Raw genomic sequence first — 24,211 nt, 5'->3', positions numbered from 1 at the left:
CCACACTATCATGACCCCAGTTCTGTCTTACAAATCTGGCTAGACCAGAGCATGCACACTGGTACAGATAAGAGCTCTCAACACAGAGAATCGAAGACAGATAAACCCCTCAGGACCAGAAATGAGAGCAGTGATACCATGAAGGTAGGGGAAAGGTGGGGGAAAAGGGGGGAACCAATTGAAATGATCAATGTAAAGCCCTCCTCCGTGGGGGATGAACAACAGAAATGTAGGTGAAGGGAGGCAGTGGATGGTGTAAAATATGAAAATAAAAATAACAAATTATCAAGGGTTCATGAGGGTGGGAGGATGGAAGACGGAGGGCTCAAGTAGAAAAGAAATGTTGATGGTAACATATGTACAAATGGGCTTGATTCAATTGTTGTATGGGATGTTCTAAGATCTGTAAGAGCCTCAATAAAATAATTTATTAAAATAAAAACATTTTAAAAAGAATGATACTTGCTATACAACATGAGTTTTGGAAATATTATAAGTGAAAGTAGCTGATCACAAAAGATCACATAATATATTAAAACCTGAATAAGCTGGGATCTGTATAAGGCAGAAATTTGTCAGAGAAGGGGAATGAAGATACTTTCTAAGAGTGATTTTAAAAAGCTAGAAGACCGTGTACCCTGCCAAGGAAGAAATGTTGCAAGACCAGGAGAACATGCTGGTCTTGGCCACGGCTGACTCTCATGGGTTAAATGGTATATGATTACATTTATATGAGGAGCCTAAGATAGATAGGCAGATCTATAGAGATAGAAACTAGATTCGTGCTGGTCCAGGGCTGAGGCTTGGAGAAATGAGAACACTTGCCGATGGGTCTAAGGTTTCTTTCTGTGTTCTGTAACTGGACTATGGTGAGAGTTGCTCAGGTCTGTGAATTTATTGAAAAGCGTTGGCTTGTGCCCCTTAACTGCAAGACAAGCGTGGCCTGTAAATCAGATCTCAGTAAACTGAATTTTCAAAAGGAACTTTGTGGTTTGCTGGGTGACTACTTTCATCCCTAAAACTCAGCACTTGGTAAGAAAAGAGATGTCTTCATGCATTTAGTGAGTGCATTAGAAGCCCCACGTCAAAGAGGCTGAGGAAGCATGGTTTGCCTGAAGGAAGTTTATGTTTAAATGGAAAAGACACAATTTCAGTGAGACATGTAAGTAGCCAGAATGTTTCATATCCCTAATTGATTTTAGTTGGTCAAGTGTTGGGCTACTCACTACAGGGTCAGCAGTTCAAATCCAAGGAACAACTGGATCAAGCCAGGGTTCAACGGAGAGGTCTCCAGATGCGGGAAGTGATGAGTTTGAGCATACCTTCTTTTCTTTCCAAACCCTCTGACTTCCCTCCTGAGAGGGAATTATTCGTATTAGTGATGGGTTTTTATTTGGGTGCTGAAAAGTGGAGGGAAGACTATTTTGTAAATTTAAGAATTCTTTTTTTCCCTTGTAGGTCCTTAAAGGTGGACAGGAAGCTCCCACAAAACCCAAAGGTCGCCCTAAGAAGAACTCTATCCCCACGTCAGAAGAGATTGAAGCAGAAGAGAAGATGAATAGCCAGGCCCAGAGCCAGCAATGCCCAGAGCTCCCTCAGAGGCACGAGGTGCCCCATGTCCCAGAAGAACCAGAAGCCCGTCATGTCACCTTAGAGGTGGCAGAGCCCCCAGGCCAGCCCCAGGAATTGCCAGTAACCTCTTTGGAACCCCCACCATCAAGCTAAAATAGAAGCCTTTGGGTGGGGAGGGGGAGATTAGGAAGAAGGGAAAGAGAGAAAACAGGGAAGTTAGGGAGGGAAAAGCTTCCAAAAGACTCTACAGCTTGGTCCATTCGGAGAGAAGAGACCCATGCCTGCCTTCCTTCCTCCCTCCCAAAGTTCTCAGTGGTGTTTTCATCGCAAGCATTGCTGATGGTGACTTGCTCATCTCAGGCCTTTCAGCCTGAGGCCGCTTCAGCCCTTGATTCAAGGAGGCAGCTCCTGGAACTGCCCTCCCAGGTGGGGAGCTGGCGGAGGGGCTTGGCACCCAACAGCTGTTCACAGTAGAGATTGCTCTAAGCTCCTTACTTTGCTAGCCCTGGGCGCCAGAGAGATGTCGACAGCAGGCCCAGGATCCTTGCTGACTCCGCACTTATTTCTGTAGTTTTACAAGAGAATTTAATGTTTTGGTTGTTTTTTGGGGTGGGAGCTGAAGAGGGTGGGCAAAAGGAATTGGGGGGAATGGGGTCCTGAGATGTTAGAGTGGTTTCTGGATGAAGCTTGTGCTTGTTTACAGACACGTGTGCCTTTGTATCCACTATAAGGTGGTCAGGTGACCCCAAAACAGAAAAAGCCTTATTTTTCTTGCTTCACGAAATTGCCAACCCTGAAGCTGCAATGCAATATGTTAAGAAAACCTTTATTTTTTAATTAAAAATAAATCGTACAACAGGATCAAGTGTTTTATTTCTTTTGGGGAGTGTATTTCTCATTCATTGCCATTGAATAGAAATGCCCCTGTGGGTTTCTGAGCCGATACAGCTTTACAGGAGTAGAAAGCCTTATCTTTCTCCTGCAGAGTGGTTGGTGGTTTTGAACTGCTTACCTTGTGGTTAGCAACCCAACTCTGTAGCCTTTTATGCCACCAGGGCTCCCTGGGGAGTATATTTAGTCCTTCCAAAGTGTGTCCTGTGGAAGGAGAGAGCCAGAGAACCTTAAAGCGAGGGCCAGGCGGTTAGCTAACAGTGGCTGTGCGAAGCGTGGAACCGGCTCCAAGACTCTCGAGATGGAAGAGAATGGAGGTCCTGGGCCACTGCCCACCCCCTTCTCACCTGCCCATCCTGACAGGCTTCCCTGTCAGCTGCTGTACAGTTTGGACTTCTAATAAAAAAAAGCGGTTTTACCTTTTTGAAGAGACAATCGATTTATATGCTTCAACAGCCATAAGTCATTCCTCCTCCAGGTCACTTTGCCCGACTCCCTGTGGATAACCTTTGTATTCATAGTTTTTCCTTTCCAGTATGGCTTTCTTTGAAATTCTAAAGTGATCAAAAGCAGAATTCCCAGCGTTCTTATCACGTTAACATTGTAATGGGAGCATTTCCCTGTTATTAATATTTTCGGCATTGGTATTAAGGATTTATTGAAGTCTTATCATATGAGGATATATTATGATACATTTACATTTTCCTGATGTTGGTTCTGCTCGACGAGTCAGCAGTTCAAATCCACACAGTAGTCCCGATGGTCTGCTTCTATAAACATAATAGCCAAGAAAACCCCATTGAAAACACGTGGGGTCACCAGGGGTGGGCAACCATTCAGTGGCTACAGGTTAATGGGTTATTATTTAAGAGTCAGCTGATTCTGCTAGGTACTATTTGAAAAGGGCTAGGCTGGATATCCTTATGTGCAAATATTGGACCAAATAATTGATTTTTATCTACTCACGTTGGACTCCAAGAAGAGCATATTCTGCTGTCAATAGGAATGAACATTCTTAGGACTCTAGTATTACTTATGAAGTCATCATTTGGGTGCTGGGCCCTGCAACTTTTAATACAAGGCATAAGAACTTCGAGGCCAGTTGTAGGTCCCTGGGTGGCACAAAACATCTGCACTCAGCTGCGACCCCAAAGGTTGGTGGTTCTAATCCACTCAACAGGACCATGAAGTTTAGGCCTGGAGCCGGGCTTCCTTGAAGATGCCAGCCAAGCAGCCCCTATAGCGCAGTTCTACCGTGTAACACCTGGGGTCACCACGAATCAGAAGCAACTCAGAAGCAATTCCCAACGGGAAAGCTAGAGGTTCTCTGTCCTTTGAAATGAAGAAATTCTGTCGTGCTTTTAATACAAAGTAAGCTCCAGACACCCCAAAAGGAGGACTCCACTGCAGGGCTGTCTTATCACAGACTGACCCAGGGCCTGGGCGCTGCAGGGTGCCACTTTGCAAACTGGTTCCCTGGCATGCTCACCTGTGAAGTCCTTCAAGGTGCTCATTCTTAATTAGGCAGGCATGCTCTACCCAGCTGTAGACTTGGAAAACACAAACCGCCATTAAGAGTGGCCTCGTACAGGAAGCAAAACCGGTTCCGAGAGTTCTGCAAAACAAGGCGTAGAATTCATTTCCAGGTTGAAGAGGAATGAGCTATGTGTTTGCGCTCCTCCGGCTGCCTGCTTCTCCGCATCCGCAAGAACAAGGAGACCTTGACTGTGCCTCTGTCGGGGCTGGGGTGCTGCCTCCATATCCTTCACTGTTGGGACCACAAAGGGAACTCCAGCTTTCTCGAAACTGGGGAACAGACAAAGGAGTTAAAGATTTGGCCTCAGAGAACCAGTTTGGGCAGAACCCATACCTCCCTGTGGCTGCAGAAAGCCGTCCCCCACTTGCAGCTCACCTCCCAGCGCTGTGCTAGGTCTGCCAACCAGGTGGTGCCACAGTGAGTCAGAGAGAGTAAAAAGAGCTGTGCCAGGCCACCCCCACCCTGTCCTGCTTAGCACCCCCCCATCCCACCCCCCAGCACGGAGGGAATCATCTGCCTGCAGTGGGTTCAGGGGTCTAGACCAGGCTCTCCCATTATGCTTTCTGGAGGTGTGTCTTGGAGACTCACAACACAGGTACATGTGAGCCCATGTACGCATTGGGTTCCTGCGTGCCAGGCTCCACGCCACAGTTTTGACTTCTGGCTCTTAGTCCTTGGCCTTCTTCATCTTTGGCAACCCTGTGGTCGAAGGTATATCAAGTTTATATCCTGAGAGGGTTTAAGATATCAGATGGGCTTTCCTTGTGTTTGGGAAGCCCAAGCCCAAGGTTACCTCCACTGACAAGTCCTGGACCCGTCCTGGGGCCTGAGGTCTGTGCAGTCTGGCCTTCGGAGACAACGGTTACTCACGTGCCAGGCCTTGGGCTCTGAGCAGGCACCCCGCTGGATTGTGCCTTGGGGACCAGCCTGGTGCTGTTCCTCTAGCTCCATCTATCCATTTCCTGCCAGGACCCCAGAGACCTATGACTGACATTCGGAAAGGAACTCCACACATTTCCTGTTCTATAAGTATGGGAAACCGATGGGGATTCCGAGCAAGCTAACTCATCAAGCATTGACACCCGGGACCCCTTCACTCAGGGGCTTTCCAACATCCACCCTCCCTTTTATCATTTGCCATGCGGGCCTTGCTAAATAAATCCAGGGAGGGGCTCCCACAGGGACCCGGGCTCTTGGTTTAGTGTCCGTTCATCTGTTTTTCATAGTTACAGAGAGGAAGGGGGAAAGCAGAGTCAAATCCACTGGAGTCTCCTGGCAGAACAGTTTGCTGCTCAGGCATGGAGAGCTCTCCTCTCTTTGGGAATGCTTTCCCTCCTCGAAGGCCTGAGAGCCCTCCGACAAGACCCTTTACTGGACACTTCTCCATGGCCAGTCCCATTACTCAGAGCGGTTAAGTGTCTTTCCCTGGGTCACAGCAGGTCACGAGCCACAGAGTGAGTAAACGAGCCTAGGTATAGAGTCCCTGCAGATCGTGCTCATGATCAGTGTGCTTCCCTCCTCCCATGGAAAGGAAGAGTGGGAGCCTTTTGTGGGGACGGATAGTGGGAGGGTGTATGTCAGGCTGGAAGATTGGCAGGGGTCAGGGGGCCATGCAAAACCTGTAGCAACAGTCTGATTTCTGCACCACGGCTTCCCCCAATGAAGGCACTTGGAGGACGGTCCAGGCAGGCTTGTTTTGCTGCCACTCCCACGGTGTGTCATGTATTTTAGACACAAGAATTCTTAGACTCTCAGCTAGTGTCTACATCTGGTTGTTTAATAGGGAATTCATCTTCTGGGTCCCAGTTGTGCCCTCTTGCTTATTATACACCATCTACAAATGTTTCCGAAGACACAGGCTCAGATGTAGGTTGACTCAAAACTTTACCACGGGGGTCTGATACTCTGAGCCACTGGCCTTGAAACTTGTCTGAATGTAGCCATCAAACAGTGGCCTTACAAACACCAAACCCATTGCTGTCAAGTCGATTCCAACTCATGACAGCCCTATTGGACTGAGTAGAACCGCCCCAGAGTATTCTCAAGGCTGTACATCATTACAGTCTAAAGCACGCCGCCTCATCTTTAAGTTAGCAGCCCAGCATTTTAACCACAGTGCCATCAGCCAATTTTAAGTTTTTCTCAGCGCCTAGCCCATGTGAGAACTGTCTTCTCGAGGGCTCGAGGGGACTTAGAAACCTCATGGCCTTTTCCCCCAGAACACACCTAACCTTCTCACAACCTTTCAACTTCATTCCAGTCAGCCTTGTCTTCTAGACCCTGGGTTGGACGTGGCTTGCAAGTGGACTCCAGGGCACAGATCACCTTCCTGATGGGCCTCGTTCTCATCAGTCTACCTATGACTGTCCATGCAATATAAAATGAGCTGAGACTTGGAACTTACCTGGCCTCTTTGGCTTGCATCTCCCAAGGGGGTTTCTCCCCAATCTCTCTCTGTTGCTTGAGTCAATTGCTGCCAATTTTCTATAGGTTCTACCTGACTCTTACTGTTGCTTAGCAACGACATTTGACAAATTGTGAGTTCATCTCTCTGAATTGAATGATCAAAAGGCCAGTAAATGGGGAGATTAGAGACTCTGGACTCTCCTGGTCTCCCACATCATCTTTCCCGCCAGGTGACTGGTTTGAATTCTCAGCATAAAATGGTCAAAATCATGGTCAGCACGTCTCAGCCCGCACATCATAAAGCAGACCGCCTGCTCTGTGACCATCATGAGAGAAGCATTCCTGGCCTGTAGGACTTGGGATGGCTAGCACTTTTCGGAACCAAGAGGGAAGCAGACCAACCTAATCACCTATGAAAACAGACCCATCAACCTGAAAACCTACATTTGCCCTGGAGAAGCCACAAGAGGACACAGGCAAGAGGGGAGTCTATATGTGAAGGTTCTTTTGGGTGTGGGTCAATTTGTTCCAGGTTTTGGCAATTCCTTTTAGATAGATTTATCATCGACAGCACTCTGAATCAGCAAGATTAAAAATAAAAACATCCCTGTCTAGTTGATTCATGGTGGTCCCATGTATTTCACAGTAAAACTGCCCAAGCGAGTTCTCAATGGCTGCAATATTCCAGGCATAAGTCATCAGCTATACTGAGAGGATTTTAATTGTCAACTTTTTGGGTGTAGTCAAACACAAACCATTTCCACCACCCAGCACATAGTTAGACCTTTGGATAAACCAAAAATTTTAATTTGTTTAGACCAAAATTCTCATTGGTAGGTTGTGGCGGTTTAATGTGGTTGGAGGAGGGGAGTTCATCCTAGTGTGTTATCGAATGGCAGAGAAGCAAGTCGGAGCTGCATCTGGATCTTGGCTTTAGGGAACCAATTCTGAAGACTCTTTGTTGTTGAGTCATTGCCGATGCAGGGTGGCCCCCTGTGGGTTTCCGAGGCTGTCCCTGTTTACGGGAGTAGAAAGCCCTGTCTTTCTCCTGCAGAGCTGCCGGTGGTTTCAAACTGCCCACCATGTGGGTCGCAGCTCAGGCATAACCACTCCTTTACCAGCGGTCCCCACCTGTTCTGATGTGGAAGGCAACGTGCTCTACCACTGGGCAGTAGCCACAGATTGTCTTTCCATTGTGCAGGGAGAGAACCCGGGAAAGATAGCAGTGAGCTCGTAAAAGGTCCCAATAGCAATCAGGGTCAGAACCCCATGCAGAACTCTGCCCTTACAACGCAGAGGGCCTGGCATTTTCTACTATTACCAGAATTAGGTTCTTGTCTTTTATCAAGAGAGAGAATTACTCTGGTCAGACACAGAGGCAACAATGGAAAATTTTACTAACGCTTTCAAGGGTAGCCTTGTCCAGGCTTGACCTAAAAGCCAGGGAGTTTAAAGAACAAAAATGGTTCATATTGTACAAGTGCAGGGGGAATTTAAAGCTTCTGCAGGGGTGTTAGTGATTCTGGGAATTTCTGTCTCACATGCTCTGTTCCCACTAGATGACGTTAGATGCAAGGGATTCTGGGGAATGTAGTCCACAAGATGGCACGGGTTCTCTGTCTCTGAGAATTATGAAAGCTAGCTTAAAAGTTTCATAAAGACAGAGCAGGCTGGACTCCAGGAGTTTTTCTGATCTCAGTTAGACAAGGGAACCACTTTCATCTCTGTTTCTGGTCTAGCTCCCTTTGCTTTTATTCCTCTGATTGGTTTCACTACCGTCATAATCAGGTTAACCAGAAGTTGAGTCAACAAGTGCTTCCTGAAGGCTAAATTGTGTTAGTGCTATGGGGGAGGAGAGGGGAGGGAAAGAGGAGGAAAGGGCGGGTGCGGGGTCGGGTAGTAGAATGAATAGTCCCCAGATAAATTAAAATCTGGCTGGAGAAACAAAGTATGAGTTTGGGTGTGAGGGCAGGGATTACAGCTGCCTGCGAGGTGGCATTCTTTCAGGGCAAAGAAGGTGATTCATAGAGGATACATCCCTCACCATGTCCTTACCAGGCTGGCCCCACTAAGAGAAGGTTACTGTCTGAGGGAAGCTGCTTTTACCCCCTGGAAAGGTGATTAACACTAGAGCAACATTTACTTGCTAAATTCCCTTGAATTTGCCTCTAATCCCAGACTGCCACCCAAATCCTGGGTGGAGGGTGGTTGGGGTCAGGCAGAAGGGACCGTGCCATGACTTTTGTAAGCTGGGTGTGAATACGGAAGGAAAGACAGGTCAGCATCTGCCTGCTTTTCTTCCTGGTGTTTTTCAGAAGCCATGGATGCTGCCATCCCACCATGCCAGGCTGCCCCGCACCACCAACCCCTCAGGCTCCTCCATGCAGGAAGGGGTGCTGTAGAATGATTCTTGGTGTCAGGCTCCCTTTCTACCTGCAAGCTGCCCTCCTTTCTTCCCCAAATCCTTACCCCCCTATGTTTATTTTTGTTGCCAATTAGGCACACAGTCAAGTGCCCATTTAGCTGTGCAAACTGTCACAGGCCTGCTTTATGAATAAGGTCATTCATTGACAAAATCTTTTAAATGCTTTTAAAGAGAAGGTAGAAGAGGAGGAGGAAGTAGTGCCCCGGGTCAGTGAGGAGGCCAAGAACAACCGAAACCCAAGCACTGCCTCTCCTGTAGCTGAAGAATGTCACAAGGCCCCCCGGAGGGGCCTTTGATTCACCTTGCTCGTCAAAACACATGTCACCCCTTCTGTGAGAGTCTGGGGTCTAGAGTTCAGTTCTTTGTCTTGGCTCCCTGGGAGCACAGTGTCTAGGGCAGGTGTGGGGAGGGAGGGGGGCATCTGTGCACCTGCTCGTCATGGCTGCCAGTGACCTCAAGGCCTGTCAGGCTCATCCTCGCCCCTTTGGGGGTCCTCATTCAAGTTCCTTGACCTGAAATCTCCCGGTTCTATCTAAGCCTCTCCTTTTTGGGTGTGTTTCTTTCAAATACCTGGATTCCCAAACACACCAATTGTTCTGCCTAAAGCCTACAAATCCTGTTTCAGTGTATTTTTAAGCACTCTGTATGTCTAAGCGGGAGAAAGACCAGACTCTCTATTTCCATAAACACTTAGAGTCTCAGAAACTCCCTGAGACAGTTCTACTCTGTCCTATAGCATTGCTAGGAGTCGGCGTCGACTTGATGGCGGTGAGTTTGGTTTGGTTTGTATGTCTAAGCCGATGATTGCTAACTGAAAGACTGGAGGCTTCAGTCCAATCTGAGATGCCGCAGAAGAAAGGCCTGGCAGTCTACTTCCCAGTAGAACCAGTCACTGAAAGCCCTAAAAAGCACAGTTTCTGCTTTAGGATACAAGGTCACCATGAGTCAGCATTAACTTGATGGCAACCAGTTTGTTTTTGTTGTGGTAGGAAGTATAAGCCAGGAGAAGCACTTGACTATTAGCTGAGAAGTCAGCAGTTCACAGACTCCCAGAGATTCCTCAGAAGTAAGGTCTGGCGATATTCCGAATAGATCACAGCTTTGAAAACTTCTATAGAGCGCATGCAGTTCTACTGTGCACGCATGGGGTTGGCGTGCGTTAAACATGGCTTGACAATACAAAGGTTTTGATATGCCAGGTATTACTGTGGAGCCCTGATGGTGAAGTGGTTCCATTTGGGGCTGCGATTCACAAGGTAAGCTGTTCAAAACCACCAGATGCATCTCGGGAGTAAGTCAGGGCTTTCTACTCCCATAAAGACTTGCAGTCTCAGAAACCCACAGGGGCAGGTCTACCCTGTCCCATAGGGTCTCCATGAGTTGGCCTGGACTCAGTGGCAGGGAGTTTGGGGTTTGGGTATTATGATGAGGACTTGACCATATCTCTAATCGTCTCAGCATCGCTGTAAGGTAGGCTCTGGGACTCCATTTCAAAGACGAAGAAACTAAGACTGAAATGGTTAGTTAATTCACACAACCACATAGCCGCACCTGAGAGGCCTGTCTCACCCCACCTGTGCTAACTTAGAGGAGGCTGAGCTGGCTGAGTCTGATCTCAGGGCAAAGCATTAAGTCAGGGAACCTTACCGCCCGCCCCCTCCATCTTGCAATTATACATACTGCAACACCCCTCCCCTTGCTCCCACAGAGGAGTGACTGGAGACCCCAACAGCTGGTCCTCACAGATCCGTCTGCCCTTGTAGTGTGAATTATCAAGCCCAGGACCTCCTGCCACCACTTCTGTATCTTTGCAAAGGCTTGAGAGTACAGTGAAACTGCAGGTGTATTTACAGGGGTCGTTTACAGTGACCTTGAGAAAGGATGCTGGTGTCTTGGAAAAGCTAGGAGGGAGAGGTCATGCCTGAAGCCCAGTCTTCGGACAGGCCCTCACTATGGAACGAGGAGCATTGGGAAAGCACGTTGTCTGTGTGTCAGAACAGGCAGGGAGAGAGAGGGCGCCACAGGGCTCAGCCTGCAGGGCTAAGTGGTCTGTTCAGGCGCAGACACAGATCCTGCTCTTTCTCCACAGTTCTTTGAGTGAGTGAGCCCGAGTCAGCCGTTGAGCCCTGGCCTGGACCCCAACTCTCCATGCTCCTTCCTTCGGAGGTTCCCTGAGCTCCTCTTTCTCCTCTTCTTTCCAGTTTCTTCTCAGCCATTTGTTTATCTTATTTACAGCTGGTGTGCGGTTTGTGTTCTAAGCAAACAAATCCCTTAATACGAAAAGTTGCTATGAAGACAAGCGTAACTACACACAGACAATGCACAACCCAAACTGATGTCTAGCATGCAAATATGATGCAAGAAGGAGCGTTCACTCACACCTACAATAATACCTTAAGTTGCTTTCTAAGGATGGCAAACATTTTCTTTTGTAATTAAGGTGACGATGCCCAGATGGACACTGGTACCTGGGAGTGTGGTGATGGGGCTCAAAGACATCGCTGAGTACATTTCTAAGAAAAATGTGTCTGCACTCGAGGATGCTGTAAGGAACCAGCTTACCTAAATCCAGCCACCTGTAGACTCTGTATCGGATTCAATTTAAAGCATCACCCGATACAGAGGGGTTCAAAGGCAGCTCGTTCTAGTTATAAAACAAAGTTAGCATAAGAAGAGATTTTGTAAACTCAATTTAGGTGTGTTTCCAATGCTTGCTTTGACTTATTTTTCGCTTGCTCATCTGTTCCTTCCTTCATCTTAACATTGGTGAATCTATGCTCAATACAAATATTTAAGTTTTTAACATAATATTTAACATGGGCTAAAATGAAGAGTATGAATGTAAAGTTACTTAAGAGCGTGTGCTGGCAGCTAAAGGAATGGAACAATCGCTGGGTGGCACAGAGGATTATTTGTCCAACTAGCGGAAACGTTGGCAATTGGACCCATCTAGTGGCATCTGTCTTGGAAGAAGAACAGCCGGAATGCTCCTTAGCACCATGGATGATGAGACTCCATCTCAGGTACTTGGGACCTGCTCTGAGGAGAGACCCGTCTCTGGAACAGGTCATCCTGTCTGGTACAGTAGAGGGACAGTGGAAAAGAGGAAGGCTTGACAAGATGGATTCACACAGGGGCTACACCAATGCACTCAAACATAAGAGCAATTGTGAGCATGGCACAGGACGGGTGGTGTTTCTTGCTGCTGTACACAGGCTCTCTGAGTCAGAACAGACTTGGTGGCACCTACCAACAGACACACCTTGGAAGACAAACCTGACAAGCTGCTTCTAAAAGGCCACAACTTTGAAAATGCAGTGGAGCAGTTCTAGTCCTAGCAGTCCTGTTGGGTTTGCTGACCTGTGGATCACAGCCCTGTGCCTAACCTCTACACCCACGGGGCTCCTTAACATCTAGAGTATGGTCTCTAAATTCTGCTCCAGAGAGGCATGGCTCATTCTAGATCTGAGCAGGGATTGTATAAGATTCTCTTAGAATAGCTTGTAACACCAGAAAGTGGTAAACTATTAAACATTTCAAGGTCATTGGGAGTATGAAAGTTAGCTTGAAAAGCTTCTACTGACCAGAAGTGATGAATGTGTCGGTAAGAATGATAGTTGCAATCAGTTGATACATGTGTAAATCTATGTTTAGAATTTAAAAAATAATGTATCATTGTTACAAGATTGGCCGAAACCAACTCATTTTGAAAACTAACAAATAAAGAAAAATCAGCACATATTTATTGTATATAAACTATGCTTTGAGTTGAAGGTTATAGAATTTATATCTTTATAGAAGTTGTTAAATAAAGAAGGAATTTAAAAATCCCCTCCCCACAAACAAAACAAAACCAAGCTAAGGTAGTTACTGTATTGTGCCAACATGTCCGATAAACACATGTGGGATTAATTGAATGGTAGAGGAATAAATGGCTCAGTCAGCCTCACCTTTCTAGTTCTCGGGCCTCTTTCTTTCTGATGGTCGGACTAGGGTACAGCTGCCTTAGCCAGCTCCCTGCTTTAGCTGTCAAAGCTCACTTCCTGCAAGACATCCCTGAGGAGAAGCCACATGGACCTATCCCGATGCAGCCCTGGGTGCTGGAGCAGCCATGTGGAGACCCCTTCCAGTGCTGAGTTGCTTACATGTTCACGGACTCGGCTTTCCTCCTGCAGTCGGCATCACTGCGTGTGTCTTGTAAGATGGAGGAGGACTTTGTGGATTAGTATTGGATATATGGGTTAATGTTGGACTTGTGGACTTGGGCAGCACTGGGTTGGGATGTTTTCTTGATGGGCACTTAACCTTTATATAAAACTCTCTCTGATACATGAGTTTCTGTGGACTTGCTTCTCTAAGATACCCAGACTAACACACAAGCTCACTGCCATCGCGTTGATTCCAACTTATAGTGATTCAATAAGACACAACAAAACTGACTATGAGTTTCTGAGAGGATAACTCTTTACAAGAATAAAGAGCCTTGTCTCTCTCGCCTGGTGGTTTCAAACTGCTCAGACCAGTTTGCAGCCCAAAGCATAACCACTACACCACCAGGGCCCCAGTTAAGAAGGACTAGTCCATTTAAAATACCAATGCTTGCAATATCTTTAAATTAGTGAACCTGGGTCGTGGTAGCATCACACACAAAGACATGATATGCCCACTACTAAAAGTGTGCGCCACCAACTTTGAAGAATTCTTGCAGAAGAAAGGAATAGTAAAAGGCAAAATGAAACGAAACCCCACCCTCCTAACCTGACAAACTTTTAGATCCAAATGACAATTTCAAGGAAACAAAGGGACAGAGATTACCGTATATACTCGAGTATAAGCCGACCCGTATATGTACTGAGTACATACGGTAGGTTAAATGATATTCTAGGCATACAGTCAGCAAGATCCAAACAATATCCCCAACAATGGACATTCTTCATTTAACCCACCCTCAGGGATTTGCTTCTACAGGTACACCCTGAGCCTTGCTAACATGCAAAACTCACTGACCTTCAAAAGGACTGATTCAGACATTTCGCTTCAGATCACTTTTCATTCTTCCCTTTCTGAATTCAACAATTGCCCTTACCATTGTTCTCCGATGCTACCAGGACCTTCATTAGACGGATTTAATTTTCACAGACGCTGGCCTTTGTCTTTCCCTCATTGAAGGCGGAGTCACTCTTACATGTTGGAGACCGTTGACACCCTGGACATGCTCCCTGTTTGTCTTTTTGCTACCCTGTCTAGCCAAACAGTCCTCCGGCGTGAATGGGAAGATCAGTGTTCTTGATGTCTACGCCAGACAGCTGGGAGGAGGGCAGAGGCCCCGCCACCAGTTCAGATTGTGCCACCTCTACACTTCTTGGGAATCCTCCTTCCTTCTGTAGATCATCTGCATTCTGTCTTTGCTGACGATTTCAAACCTTTTCCACTTCACCCTGAGTAGATGGTGTGCTTCAACTTTCCATAAGAAACAGAATTCTATTAGGCTCCCTGACCAACCTGCTACTCAGTCTACGAGCCTATAGATTTGTCTTCATCCCTCCCCCTCTCCAGTTCCTGAGGAACTGTCCTTACTCTTACGCAAAACTTGTTTGAGCTGTTTTAGATGCCACCACCTTGCTCCTGTTTTTCGGTCCTTCACCATAGAGACTACTCCTCACTTCCTGCCTTTTCAGCCTCTGAATATATCTCATAAATGTTCATTTAAACAATCTGGGAAATGCAAATCAAAAGCATAATGACACACAACTCGACACCCACTGGAATGGCTGTAATCAAAATGGCAAGTGGTGACAAATATCGGCGAAGAGACAAAGAACTGAAACCCTCGTTCCCGCTACACCGCTAGTTGAAATGTGACATGGCGCGTCCATTGTGAAAAATTCTCTGGAAGTTTTGGCTGTGATTGCGTAGAATTTAAATCAGTTTAGGTAAAATTACCCTGTCTTCCCAGGACTCAGGGAGTTTTAGAACAGGTGGCCTCCTGCAACACTTGAATTAAGTATTCATATTCCTGTCCTGAATATTATGTTGTATTTTTATATAGAAATATATAACTTTACGACAGTAATTGCTAATGTTTATTTTATGTTGGATTAGTTTTAGAACTGAAATCAATGTAATATTAAAAGCAAGTAGTTTCTAATTCTTAGTTTCTGCATAGAATCTCACAATTGGTTTCTGGGGTGTTTGGATTATAACTATAAATGGTTCTTTGATGTGCAAATTAACATTTGAATTGTTTTTCTTTTATATCCCTAATGGAGTGTTAAAGCTGTTTTTATTTGTTTTTTAGATAAAAAGAGAACTCATGTTTCTTTTTTTAGCTTTTTATTTATTATTGTTTTAAAATAATTTTATTGGGGGCTCATACAACTCTTATCACAATCCATATATACATCCATTGTGTCTAGCACAATTTGTACATTTGTTGTCTTCATCATTTTCAAAACATTTTCTTTCTACTTGAGCCCTTGGTATCAAATCCTCATTTCCCCCCTCCCTCCCTCAGGAACCCTTGATAATTTATAAATTATTATTATTTTTTTATGTCTGACAGTGACCGATGTCTCCCTTCACCCACTTTTCTGCTGTCTGACCCCAAGGAAGGAGGTTATATATAGATCCTTGTAATCTGTTCCCGCTTTCTACCGCACCTTACCCTTACCCTCCTGGTATTGCTACTCTCATTATTGGTCCTGAGGGGCTTATCTGTCCTGGATTATCTGTGTTTCTAGCTTTTATCTGTACCAGTGTACATCCTGTGCTGTAGCCGGATTTGTAAGGTAGAATTGGGATCATGATAGTTGGTGGGGGGGGAGGGGAGGAGGCATTAAAGAACTAGAGGAAAGTTTTATGTTTCATCATTGTTACACTGCACCCTGACTGATTCATCACCTCCCCATGACGTTTCTGTAAAGGGATGTCCAGTTGCCTAGAGATGGGCCTTGGGTTTCCACTCTGCACTCCCCCTCATTCACAATTATATGATTTTTTGGTTCTTTGATGCCTGATACTTGATCCCTTAGACCCCTCATTAAATACAGGCTGGCATGCTTCTTCCATGTGGGCTTTGTTGCTTCTGAGCTAGATGGACACTTGTCTACCTTCAAGCCTTTATGACCCCAGATGCTATATCTTTTGATAGCCAGGCACCATCAGCTTTCTTCACCACATTTTTCTTTTGCACCCATTTTGTCTTAAGTGATTGTGTCAGGAAGATGAGCATCATGAAGTGATAGCTTAATAGAACACAGTGTTCTTAGTTGAGGGAGTACTTGAGTTGAGGCCCAAACCCATCTACTACCTTCATACTACACCTATAAATATATGTACACAGATCTATTTCCCCATTGTCATAAGAACCCATGCTTTTGTGGACAGTAGGTAAACACCTTCAACTTAATTTTTGATACATATACACATTTATTTAGTTGTTATTTTCTAGGATTCTAAATTTCCATTCTGTCTGTTGTACTGGTAATTTAATTCTGTAATGGAATAGTTTGCTGCCAACTGTTTGTATTAACTAATTTAAAAGAATTTGTAAGATTGTTAACTATTGGCACTAAAAAATCCCACCAAGACAGATGAGGATTCTGTGAAGACCTAACTCTAGGTGGCAAGGAAGAGAGAGAGCAAAGTTGCCACATGGGTAACTGGTGTCCCAGATATGGAAGTAGGGATCAGGCTTATGTGGGTTAATGTTCCTGCACAATTGGAGAACAGAGGGGAAATTATGAAAGACCTCTAGTATGAATTGGTTTTGCTGGGATACCGTCAATTACCTCATTGACCTTTTCTCAAATGGAAATAGAAGGTAAAATCAGAATGGGATCTTTTAAGAAGAGATTGGATTTTAACCAACATTCTCATGGAAAAGTTTTGTAATATTCTATGTAGCTCTGAGGAATCTATCTCCCCTATATTCATAAAGGAAAGGGATGATGAATAAATGAAAAGGAAAAATAAAATTTAGTTAGTTTGTAAAAGGAAAGGTAGTAAGTGGGCGGGGAAGGGAGCAAGGCATGTAAATGGCTGAAGAGTTGCCAAATGAATGAATATTTGGATGTGTCTGTGTGACTAGGGAGCAGAACTTGACTTTGGGGAGGTGAAGGGCAGTGGTTGCTGGTAAAATAGAAATGTGTTATTTGGGGCTGGTCGTTTTGTATTAAAACATGGAAACAGAACCAAGCTTATGCCATTGAGTCAAATCTGCCTCATAACATCCCTGTGGGACAGGGCAGAATAGCCCCTCTAAGCTTCTGAGACTGTCCCTTTTACAGGAGTAGAAAGCCCTGTCTTTCTCCCTTAGAACAGTTGCTGGCATTGAACTGCTGACCTTGGGGTTAGCAGCCCAACGAGTGACTACTATGCCAGTGGGCTCCTCATTTTGTATAACACCTCCCTAAATTCCAGTTGTTTTAATAGAAATAAACTTATCCAATGTGGTTCAAATGGTTTCTACTTGGTACTAACCCAAAGGCTCGCAGTTCAAACAACCCCTGTCCCCGCTGTAGCACGGCAGAAGAAAGACCTGGTGATCTGCTTCCATAAAAATGGGACAGCCGATAAGACCTTACGGAACAGTTATACTCAATAACACGAGGGGTCACTGTGAGCTGCAATTGACTCAACAATAGGTATCAAATAAAACGATTCCTAGCTTTTCACAACGGTTCAATTGGAATGTCCTTGGCTAGGCCTCTGTTGCGGCTCTCCTTGCGTGAAGGTTCAGGAACCCTTCCTTTTGGTCCACTGCTCTCCTGTTTCCTGGGGCTACAGAGCTTCTCCTTCAGAAGCTGGACAGAAGACACAAGTAGAGGGGAGATGCCGGCGGATCTCGTGTATAAATGAGTCAGGTGTGGAAGTGGTCTACATAAATTCTAACCACATTTTATTGGCTAGAACTCATTCAGAAGGCCGAAGCTAATTACAAGGAAGACTGTGAAATGTGGCCTAGCTGTGTGTCCAGGAATTAGAGGAAATCTACTCACTCACTCGGTAGCCAATCTTTTCATGGAATGCCTCCAGAGCCACCAAACACTGGTTCTTCTTCCCACTCAAAAAGCACGCATCTCCCTCCTCAAGGAAAACAGTCTCGAGACAGTTAAAGTTTATTGTGCCCACCTGTCTGATAAACACACGTGGGGTTAATTGAAGGGTGGAGCATTAAATGGCTCAGTGAGCTTCATCTTTCTAGTTCTTTTGTTTTGTGATGTTCAGACCAGGGTGCAGCTGCCTTAGCTGGTTCCCCGCTTCAGTTGGTAAGACTCACTTCCTGCAACACATCCCTCAGGAGAAGCCAAATGGACCTACCCAAATGCAGCCCCGGGCACTGAAGCAGCCTGTGCAGACCCCTGCCAGCTGGGATGCTTACACACTCACTGATTCAGCTTCCCCCCTGCAGTCGGCATCATTGTGTGTGTTTTGTGAGATGGAGGAAGACTTTGTGGATTGGTGTCAGACATATAGGTTAACGTTAGACTTGTGGGCTTGGGCAGCACTGGGTTGGGATGTTTTCTTGATGTGCACTTACCCTTTATATAAAACTCTCTCTTATATGTATGAGTTTCTGTGGGTTTGTTTCTCTAATGTACCCAGACTAACACAAGTTTAAAGTTCAATCCACCCACTGCTTACAGCTCAAAACCCACAGGTTTCTGAACATTGCACAGATCTCTGTGAAAGATCCAGTAGAGGTGTGTATGGTCTGGAAATTTATTAACCAAAAAGCCAACATGCCCAGCCCACATCCACACATATGTAGTAGATTATGATAGAGTAGTGACTGGAAAGCCCTGGAAGAGCATCCTGTTTTCAAAGAGGAAGGATAGGGGACACATAGTAATTACTGGTGTATAATAATTATAAAACCAATCTGGGGGGAACAAAGTTTGTTGGTTTTGCCTGGTGCTGTAATGGGTTTCAAGTTGGGTTGAATTGCAAGGTTGCTCCACAGGAGAGAGATGAAGTTTTCTATTCCCATAAAGATTCCGTTTCGGAAACCCACAGGGATAGTTCTACTGTGTTCTATAGGCTCGCTATGAGTCAGAATTGACTTGATGACCGTGAGTTTGAGGGATACATATAGTCATTTCCCAAAAGAATTGGTTGATATTCACCCATTTCACGAAGGAGTCTTTGAGGAAAACCATTGGTAATGAAGGAAGAAATCAAACCGCACTGAAGGCACTGGCAAAATAAAGGCTCCAGGAATCAATTGAGTACTAACTGAGATACGTCAAGAGACAGTTGCAATACTAGAAGCATTCGCTTGTCCGTGCCAAGATATTTGCGCATTACTTTATTGTACTCAGCCTCACTTTAGTGTAAGAGAAGGCATGAAGCCTTTTCAATGATTTAAAAGCTACATGGACAGTCATGAAGGGGATTATGAAGAATTTTTTTATGTATTGGGCTTGGTTTGGACTTTTAAAAGTGATGGGAATTTTTCATTGAAGGAGTTGGCCTTACTTCAGACATTTATCACGTCTGGGCTGTCTGGAATACTACTCAACCAGAAAGAGAAGTGAAGTTCTGATACATGCTGCAAATGGATGAGGCTTGAAGACATCATACTGAGTGAAATTTTAAAAAGAGGGAAAGACAAATATTATGTGATCTTACTTATATAAAATGGCAAGAGCAAAAACCAAAACCGAAAAAATAAATCAATAACCTAAAAAAATATAGAGAGAGACCAAAGTTTATTAGTGGATACCAGAAGCAGAGTAGGAAGGAGGGGGTGAGAGGGAGATATTGTTTGGGAAGCAGTGAGTTTCTGTTTCTGGATAGATTAAAAGTAATGGATGCATAACCAATCATTTTTATCATTGTACTTTAAAACAGATACGTACAGTTGTTAGCTATTGACAAGTTAGTCCCCAGCTCATACAACCACATGCACAAAGGAACAAACTCTGTCTAGACCATACTTATAATTGTTTAGGATTGGATCATGCTGATCAATGGGGTTTCATTGACTAATATTTGGAAGTAGATCTACAACTCTTTCTCTGTAGCCCATCTTAGTCTGGAGTATAAAACCATTCTGGTTGGGCATCATAGCAACACACAAGCCACCTGTTGAGCATCATAGCAACTCACAAGCCACCTGTTGAGTGTCATAGCAACTCACAAGCCACCTGTTGAGCATCATAGCAACTCACAAGCCACCCGTTGAGCGTCATAGCGACTCACAAGTCACCGCCGACAGATGAGTGGTGCCATTCGGGAGGTGCTTTGTCCAGAAATCAAACAGGGATATTGCACATGGAAGGCAAGAATTTGACCACATTTATTCTTTGAGTTACTCGAATATATCTATTGAACTCCTAGTTGTGTCTGGTCACTGGAATGTAACATCAGAAATACACAGTTCTTTTTTCTAAGGAGTGTTTAATTGTACTACATCAAATCAGTTCTGAGTCACAGAGACCTTATGTAATAGCGTAGAACTGAGCAAAAGACTTTTCAGGGCGTTTTCTTTACCAGACCCCCCACCCACCCACCCAATCCAGCAGCTGGTGTGTCTGGAATACCAGGGTTCTTTTGTTGTTGTTGTTAGCAGTTGAACACTTAACCATTGTGTTGCCAGGGCTGCTTCTTAGTCTGGTAGGGAGACATAAGCATGTGCTGCAAACCTCTGCAAAGTGCAATAGGGCATAAAGGATGAAGTGATTCATTGTGATTCACAAATGGGGATTTGTGGAGGAGTGGGATCCGGAAAGCTCCATAGAGTAATGGTTGATCTATGTCACTCATCTTAGCTATGTCTGGCAACATTCTGGTGAGGCTTCAAAGAGTTTATGGAAAAGTAGAATTGAAAGATAATGCAAGTTTTCTGTCAACTTTTTGACGAGCCCTTATACTGTTCCCATTATTCAGATGAAGAAATGGAGACTGAGGGAAGTCATAAGACTTGTTCAAGTTTCTATGTGAACCCAGTTCCCTGCTCTTTCTGTTCCCCATTTACACAAACTATATACAGGTTGTTAAGCTACTGATACACAGCAGAATGACCGTGTTCAATTTTGGAGTTTAATTGTTCAGACTCATCTCTGTCTTTAGTTCCTTCCTCATTAGGTTAGTTCTTTCTTGGAAGAAAGTTAGGTACGTTCTGTCTTGAGGAGATGGGGTTCTTTTAAGCTGATAGTACTTGTACAGGTTGACCCTTACCACAACACTGGCTCCTTCTCCTCCTTCCATTCTCTGGACTCCCATTCACAGGACTCCACTGGGTTTCCATGGCTGAAAGTTCTCCTCTCCATTCTCCTGTTCCTAAAGAATCCTTTCCTGCTCTGTAGTGCTGACTGAAGCTGACTTCAATTGCCCTTCAGCAGATGACTCACCCTGAGCCCCAACTTCTCCCTGCTGGGACAGTCTTACAGTGCACCCCACTCCCTATTCCGTGGGCCAAGGTGGAACCTTGGGATGATGACTTCATCTAGAAGACATAAAGAACAATGGCTTTTCTTTTAATGTTTTATAATACCTTTATTAAACAAAATGTAGTGTTGGCATCCTATGCTGTTTCTTGATTGTGTGAGTATAAATTATTAATCTGTGAAATCTAGAAATCTAGGGCTCATCCCTCTAGAGGGGTAATTCCTAGCTCTAGTGCACATAAGATTCATTTGAGGCAATTAAAATCCCTATTTTCTTAGCCTCATGCTAGAATTAGATAACTAATTCTCCTACAGGTTATTTTGATGTTGAGTGGCATTTAGATCACGTCCAAGTAATTGGCAGGGCCTGGGCAAATGATGAAAGAGAAGAGGTGGTGGCAGGAAGAAGTTTCAAAGCAACAATAGTCTGAACAAAGCTGTGGAATTGGGAGAAGCAAGCTTCAGGATGGCAAGGGGTCCCATTTGGTTAGAACAAATGGAATATAAAGAGAGTAGTGGGGTTCAGGTTAGAAAGGTAGATGATGGCTCATTCATGACAAATGTGAATTTTATAGGGCGTCAAAGGCCAGCTCAGAAACCCACAGGGGGTCGCTGTAAGTGACCATCTTGATGACAGTGAGTTTGGGTTTGTAGTAACACGAAGAAAGATCAGGTTTTAAAAGGTGGAAATCCTTTAATCCCAAGTGATAGCACTTCCGCTAAAGCCTGGGAGTCCATGTAACCTGACAGAAGAGACTTGACTGCAGTGTCTAGGCACCTGATCCCCAAAAGGAGTAGAGACTTAATTACAAAAGTGGGATATCAGAGGTCAGGTGGGGTTGGGCACAGCCTGCTTCTGTCTCTTCTGGGAGTAATTGGTATGTTAAAAATATAGAGAATCTTACTCCAATCTTAGCACAGAAGCAGGCCCGACATCACATCAGGGCTTGCTACCCCGAAGTCTGTGTTATAACTAGATGAACCAGCACACAAGCCCACACCCAGAGTAAAAAGACATATTGCATGGTGACAGAGGAATGGAATTTCCAGGAGAGAGGAAGAGAGGCATTCTTGGCACTTGATCAAACCTACCTTTCTCAGACAAGACTGACTGTACTCTGGGCTAATCTGACTTCTTTCCGTATTGCTTGCACTTTCATTTCAGTGGCATAGGGATAACTAAACTGAGGATTTTACTGCTTTCTCAAACTCAAAACTATGTGACTATGTATAAACCATATGTAATGGTTAAGATTTTGTGTCAGCTCGGCTAAGCCATGCTTCTTAGTTGTTTGGCAGGTATTATATAATCATCCTCCACTTTGTGATCTGATCGGAGAAGTCAATCACTTTAAAGGGGAATGTCCTGGTGATGTGACTGGCATACCACATAGATGGATGTTCTGGCAAAGCTTGTGCTCTTTCATTCCTGCATCCAACTCAGCATCCTCTGACCTCCTATTCTCAGGATGTGAGCCAGCAACATGTCATCTGACTTGACAACCTGATTTACCTCTGTAATTATATGAGCCGGGAGAAGCCTCCACTCTGTCCCACAGATTTGGAGATTGCCCATATCCTTAATTTTGGGAGCTGTTTCCTCAATCTCAATCTTTCTCTCTCACTTGTTCTTTCTTGTTATCTGTCTATCTATCTTTTGGTTATTTTAATATATAGTTGCAGGGTACCCCCTAACCAGAATCACCCCCCCTCAAAGCTATGCATTTAATAATAATTTATACTTTTTCAAGGGTCACTAGGGTGAGAGAGATGGAGAGGGAGGGAAAAAGAGGAGCTGATACCAAGGCCTCAAGTAGAAAGAAAATGTTTGGGGAATGATGATGGCAACATATGTACAAATGTGCTTGACACAATTGATGGATGGACAGTTATAAGAACTGTAAGAGCCCTCAATAAAATGAGTTATAAAATAAATAAATAACGTTTAAAAATTTATTTTCATATCTTACACCATCTACTGTCTCCTTTCACCACATTTCTGTTGTTCGTCCCCAACCTCTGTGTGCGTGTGTGTGTTATACGTCAATCATTGCGATCAGCTCCCCTTTCTCTCATGGTATCGGTACTCCTATTACTGTTCTTGAGGAGTTTATCTGTCCTGGATTCTGTGTGGTGAGAGCTCTTATCTGTACTAGTGTACATGCTCTGGTCTAGCCAGATTTGTAAGGTAGAGCTGGGGTCATAACTGTGGGGTGGGGTGGGGTGGAAAAATTAAAGAGTTTTGGAGGTGGGGTGGAAAAATTAAAGAATTAGAGGAATGTATGTTTCGTCTGTGCTATATTGCACCCTGGCTGACTCATCCCTTCCTTCTGACACTCTGTGAGGGAATGTCCAGTTGTCTACAGATGGACTTTGGTTCTCCATTCCAGTCCCCCTCATTTCGCATCAATATGATTGTTTTTGGCCTTCTGATGCCTTATACTAGATCCTGTTGACAACTTGTGATCACACAGGCTGGTGCGCTTCTTCCATGAGGGCTTTGTCTAGATGGTGGCTTGTTGAACTTCAAGCCTTTAAGATCCCAGGCAATCTATCTTTTAATAGTTGGGCACCTTCGGCTTTCTCCACATTTGCTTATGCACCCATTTTGTCTTCAGCAATCATGTCGGGGGCATCGTCTAGATCTTTGATTTCCCTTGACGAGATTGGGTGGGGTGACGATGGCATCTTCCACTGTTTTGATTGATACTTGGGTGGGGGGGAGGGGCATAAGAATAGCACCATGTCACCAGTAGTGACTTTGGGGGAAAGTCTGGCTTACTTTGAAGCTGTTCTTTCAAAGCACTGCACGGTTCCACTCAGGGCTCTTTTTCCTGGTCAGTTAGAACTCTAAGCACACATTTTGCAGTGACCCTTGTCATTCCCAAATCTAAAGTTAAAATTTGCTGAACAAAGCTCCAAGATAGTTCAGATAATTTCCCCGTGTCATCAGTGGTCTTTTGTAGGTCTTCGAGCACAAGTGCATGA

The 24,211-nt window shown here is 44.8% G+C and overlaps 1 protein-coding gene across 1 annotated transcript in view; it reads left to right on the top strand.

The window, feature by feature from the left end:
- Positions 1–1,725, top strand: part of BARX2 (BARX homeobox 2) — an 85,949-nt gene extending 84,224 nt beyond the window's left edge. The window contains exon 4 of the mRNA XM_075528513.1: positions 1,459–1,725. Coding sequence (XP_075384628.1) covers positions 1,459–1,725 — 267 coding nt within the window. The remainder of the gene's footprint in view (positions 1–1,458) is intronic.
- Positions 1,726–24,211: the final 22,486 nt, after the last annotated feature.

This window comes from Tenrec ecaudatus, chromosome 12, assembly GCF_050624435.1.
Source record: "Tenrec ecaudatus isolate mTenEca1 chromosome 12, mTenEca1.hap1, whole genome shotgun sequence".
Classification (NCBI taxonomy): Eukaryota; Metazoa; Chordata; class Mammalia; order Afrosoricida; family Tenrecidae; genus Tenrec; species Tenrec ecaudatus.
Note: the sequence above shows the minus strand (reverse complement) of the source record. Positions and strands in the feature narration are given on the sequence as shown.